A 5,098-nucleotide genomic window follows, 5' to 3' on the forward strand; every position below is an offset into this window, starting at 1 on the left:
GAATATCTTTGGCATTATACAATCTAAAATACACTAAATAAAAAAGGCACAGAATAATTTTTACCTTTTCATTATAATTTTAATAAAGACTAATTTGAAATTTATGAGTTTTATGGAGGTGCATAAAGAAAGAAGTGAGCTCCAGGGACAAACAGCTGCTGTGACATAGTAAATATAACCCATTTGGATCCATCATTTTCCTGTATTTGGCCTAAATTAAAAAACAAAGTGAAATCCATGGGATTATATGATTGCAGTTGGAGTAAAATCCACGATAAATAACGATGCAGGTTATGTTTAACAAATTCAATTTGTTCAATTTCTAAGAAATAGAAGCTAACTTTTACTTATTAAAAAATATAAATAAATAATTTGTAATAATTTCTAAGTGGCGATGGGCTGAATTCAGTTGACCACCATCTTGCTGATCGCGTTGTTAACACGTCTTCTCTTATAACTGTTGCCAGCTGGATTCTGATTAGCTGCTTCAATCTGTTCCAATCTTTCAACAACTTCTTTCATTGATGGCCTCACATTGACTTCTGTTTGGATGCATTTCAGACCTAATTGAGCTACCTCTAAAGCTAAGTTGGTTGGATACAGTCCTTCCAACTTTGCATCCATACTCATTCCTATTTTCCCTCTATTTACTATATTTGATTTCACCCAATCACTCAAGGACTTTTGCTTCAGCAATCGCCTTATATCTTGCATTCTTTTCCCTGTCAGCACCTCCATCACAACAATTCCAAATGCATACACATCACTTTTCACTTTCAAACGACCTGCACAAAGACACCTCAATATTTAGTATCTTCTCATGTTTCAACAAAAGGTTTATGAAATGTTTTAAGAGAAAATCTGTGGATATCACCTGTTGCTACATACTCAGGAGCAGCATAGCCTCCTGTTCCCACAACTCGTGTTGTTACGTGAGTCTGATCAAGCGAAGAAAAACATTTGGCTAACCCAAAGTCTGATAACTTTGCCGTGAATGTCTGTCAGAACAGCCAAAGCTAAAGATTTCTTCTTTCACTTACTTGAATTCTTCAATAGCATGCAAGCACTATATGTGTTGAGAAAAGAAGAAAAGTTACACAAAATAAAGCGTACCTCGTCAAGTAGTATATTTGAGGGCTTAAAATCTCTGTGTACGATTTTCATTTCCATGGAATGAAGGAAATTGAGTCCCCTAGCTGCGTCAATCATCACCTTCAGCCTCGTATCCCAAGAAAGTGGTCGAACATTTGCACCTCCTGCATGCAGAAGAGAAATCGTGTGCATAAATCAGAGAAAATGAGGAATCAATTCCGCATAATTGGCATGCATGAATTCTTACTTCCAAATAGGTGGTTATCCAAGGTGCCACGATGCATGAATTCATACACCAGGAACAGCTCACTATTCTCTCGCCCAAATCCCAACAACTTAACAAGGTTGGGATGAGAAAGCCTCCCTAAGAAATTCACCTCTGACTGCATAAAGAAGATAATCAAACAAAAGTTTTGAATCCTAATTTTAGAATGACATTAATGCTTACCTGCCATTCCGCAACTCCTTGCAAGCTTCCGGGATTCCATTTCTTGATGGCAATGGTCAATCCCTCACCTCTAATGAAACCCTTGTATACTCTACCAAAACCCCCCTCTCCTATCACACTGTCAGCTCTGAAATTTTTTGTGGCAGCTCTCAGTTCTGCAAAAGTAAATACTCTCGAGTTTGGAGCATTCAAGATCTCACCTTGAGAAAATTCCCCTCCATCTCTGACTCCAGAGGTGTGGCTATTATCAGAGCCCCAAAATGGCGTGCTAGTGTTATTCCCTGATGTGTGATTATTGCCACTACTTGGCCCAAACAGACTACTGCTTCCTCCAAATTGGCTGCTACACCCACCACCAGAAGTAGAATTGTCATTCTGTATTAGTCTTATTTTGCTGAGACCAGCAGAGAATTCAGTCCTCCCTGAGACATCGTCACAGCAATACAAAATCCATGTCAAGATGCTTAACTTTTAAGTATCAAATATTTCATAAACCATTTTTAACCATAATTTGCTATTGTTCTACTACGAAAATCAGGCTGGTTTGAAAAACTGATACAATAGTATACACCTATGTTTGCAATTAGCAATTAAAGAAACAAAAAGAACCATAAGGCCAAAATATGTAGTATTTGATTTCATATTTGTATAACGTGTTGGTCTACCTAAATGGTTCTTCGCGTTGGGATGATCATCGCCATTAGAACTAGATGAATGACTGCAACAGTTCCCCATTGACTTGTTTATGCTCTTTCCGTGCCGTAAAATCAGAGATATAACTACAGAAAAATGTTGAGAATAGTATGAGTCACAATATAATGCGAATTGGTTTTACATGTAAACTAGAAAAGTATAAAAAAAAAACAGTGTATCCTTTGAAGAGGAATGAATGTCAGAGAAAGAGACTAAGGAAGCCTTCAAGAATACTCCAAGAAAATGCAATGTTATTGCTAATCATGAGTTAAACACCAAATGCTAGTTCTCTGAGTTAAACACCAAAAAATAAAAATAAAAATAGAAGAATTCCACTTTCCATTGGACCCTACACCAGATACTTCTATTTCCAAACAAATCTAAATTAAATGGATAAAAAATTGCCATTAGTGTTATTTTATCATGAAAACTTCTAAATTAGGTGCTAGAAAGAATGAAAGACAGGGTCCTGAGGCTAGTTGAAAAAATGGAACCCGTGAGACACTTTGATACGTCGTATGTAGTCCATGTTGAAATTCGTTTTAGCAGGAGTTGAGATATAATCAAAACGGAAAATAGCAGAGAACAGTTTAAGCAGGAACCAGTCAATAACTTAAAGGAGAAGTTTTTGCCACTATATTCCTCACACACGTGTATAATAATTTTACATTTCACAGTTATTTTTAGTTGACATTGGTTTATCTTGCTATCTGAGTAATAAAAGATGAAATGAAAAGTTTTCGGTATATAATAGGAACTCACTTTTCCCATGTATGTCTCTGTAATTTTTTTTATTGTTTAAATTTATATATTTATTTCAATAAAAATATATGTATTATTATTTTTTATATTTGATTTATAATTTATAATTTGAATCAAAATAAATTTGGAGAAATAATATAGATTACAAATTTTATGGAAGAGAAACAAAAACTAACATAACTCTATTATGGAATAATAGTGCACACAGTTTTTAGTGTGTGTGTGTGTGTATATATATATATATATATATATATATATATATATATATATATATATATATATATATATATATATATATATATATATATATATATATATATATATATATATATATATATATATATATATATATATATATATATATATATATATATATATATATATATATATATATTAGGATATGAGGAGATATATATATATGAGTTTCGAAAATGAATTGATAGTAAGAGTAGATTATTTTATTACAAATTATCAATAATTCTTTTGACCAAAAATCCTTTTTTTCTGTAATCTAGGTATTCGATTGGTGAGGGGTTCCAATCGAATAATCGGATTAGGTTTTTTCAATTCAAAAAACGTAAATGATGAGAAGGTCCCTTTTTTTCCTATATATTGAAAATTTTCAATATTGGAATCCAGAAGTCACACAGTAAGACTTATCTGATCTTATAAATTGTTAAAATGTTCGAGTTTTAGTTTTCTGATAAATTCTGAATTTTTTTACGACATTATTCAAATTAAAAATATCATCGAAAACTTACAGCAGCTTGCCAAACAAAAGCTAAAAGAAAAAATAGTACGGGTATTACTGGCATAATATCCACAATTGGATTCAAGAAAGCGTAGGCTTCGGGCAATTTCTCCAAAAAAAAACTACTGGAATAAAGGACAGAGTGAATACAAATATAGATCCAACTAAAGATATTAAGCATAACAAACATTTTGTTCTTTAAAAAAAATAAAAGTTATTTTTGTTTTTTTTTTCATTCTAATTTTCAATTTTATTGCATTATATACATAATACAATAAAAAGGAAAATAAACAGTTATGAATAAAAGTAAAAAAATGAATCAAATAAGATAAGAATCTCGAGAATCCTTCTTTTATTTGAACTTTTCCAGTTTCAAAATATTTTTTATTCTGAAATCAAAAAAATTGAAGAAATCATACTTCCTTCTATATAATATCTTAATTGAATTGTATGTAATGATCAATAAATTTAGTTTTATCCTATCTATCTATATCCATTTATAGATATAGATAGATATGTAGATACGCATATAAAATACTAGTCGCAAATTTTTTTTTATAGAAATTTTTGAACTGGAATTGACGAACAACCAATATCAATAATAGTCTTTATTAATGTAAAATGGAAAATGGGGCGTGGCCAAGCGGTAAGGCAACGGGTTTTGGTCCCGCTATTCAGAGGTTCGAATCCTTCCGTCCCAGAGCATATCTATTTAGGATGTATATCATATTTGAATACAGATTGTATCGCATAATTAAAAGGGACCCTCCTTTTTTTGAAAAAAAAAATTACCATTTTTTTACTTTACAAATTATAAAAATAGAATAAAGTAGACATGATTAAATTAGGGGTGGATTCTGATATCCGCCATTTTTTCTAGTATTTTACAAACGAACATGATCTTGACTTGACATCATTTGTTCTATTCCACTAGACCCCTTTTTTTGTTTTTGGGACAGGAAAGGGATTAATGATGTAAATAGTACATGATGGAACTCGAATTTATTCATTTCTCGGGAGCAAGTATCTAAAATTTAATAAATTCTAAAAAGTTCATAAGTCTGTTTATTTTATAAAAATAGAAAGGATCTTATTTCAGCCAGGTTCAAAAAAAATGGTTGAAATTTGTAAAATTGCTTTTTTATCAAAAAGTTTATCCGCAGGAATTAACTTTTTTTATGATTCTTTCAGAGAAAAACAGGTATGTTGCTCCCATTTTTTTAAAAATTCCCGGAGTAATGTCTAAACCCAAAGATTCAAAGAAAAGCTAAAAAATAGGGAATTAAGGAAATACCATTTTCAAATTGTATCATCAATTCTATTATGAAAAATTTTAGAAAAAAGAAATGAAT

General features: G+C 31.3%; 1 protein-coding gene across 1 annotated transcript; it reads right to left on the bottom strand.

Moving 5' to 3' along the window:
• Nucleotides 1-251: 251 nt before the first annotated feature.
• On the bottom strand, nt 252-2,759 carry LOC114177025 (putative serine/threonine-protein kinase PIX13). The gene is made up of 6 exons (XM_028062250.2): nt 2,206-2,759; nt 1,541-1,962; nt 1,340-1,475; nt 1,114-1,256; nt 875-998; nt 252-785 (listed from the first exon to the last, which is right to left on the bottom strand). The coding sequence occupies exons 1-6, from the start codon at nt 2,273-2,275 to the stop codon at nt 406-408; spliced, it is 1,275 nt and encodes a 424-aa protein (XP_027918051.2). The 5' UTR covers nt 2,276-2,759; the 3' UTR covers nt 252-405.
• Between the last annotated feature and the right edge of the window lie 2,339 nt (nt 2,760-5,098).

The sequence above is a fragment of the Vigna unguiculata genome, chromosome 3 (assembly GCF_037176805.1).
Source record: "Vigna unguiculata cultivar grain cowpea cultivar isolate G323 ecotype 2 chromosome 3, ASM3717680v1, whole genome shotgun sequence".
NCBI classification, from domain to species: Eukaryota; Viridiplantae; Streptophyta; class Magnoliopsida; order Fabales; family Fabaceae; genus Vigna; species Vigna unguiculata.

Bases quoted from the DNA above. Each gene is read 5' to 3' on its own strand.
- LOC114177025 (XM_028062250.2), bottom strand. From the start codon at position 2,275: ATGGGGAACTGTTGCAGTCATTCATCTAGTTCTAATGGCGATGATCAT. The intron at 1,963-2,205 runs GTAGACCAACAC...ACGATGTCTCAG, and splicing joins CAACGCGAAGAACCATTTAG to GGAGGACTGAATTCTCTGCT. The intron at 786-874 runs GTGATATCCACA...GTCTTTGTGCAG, and splicing joins TCCTGAGTATGTAGCAACAG to GTCGTTTGAAAGTGAAAAGT.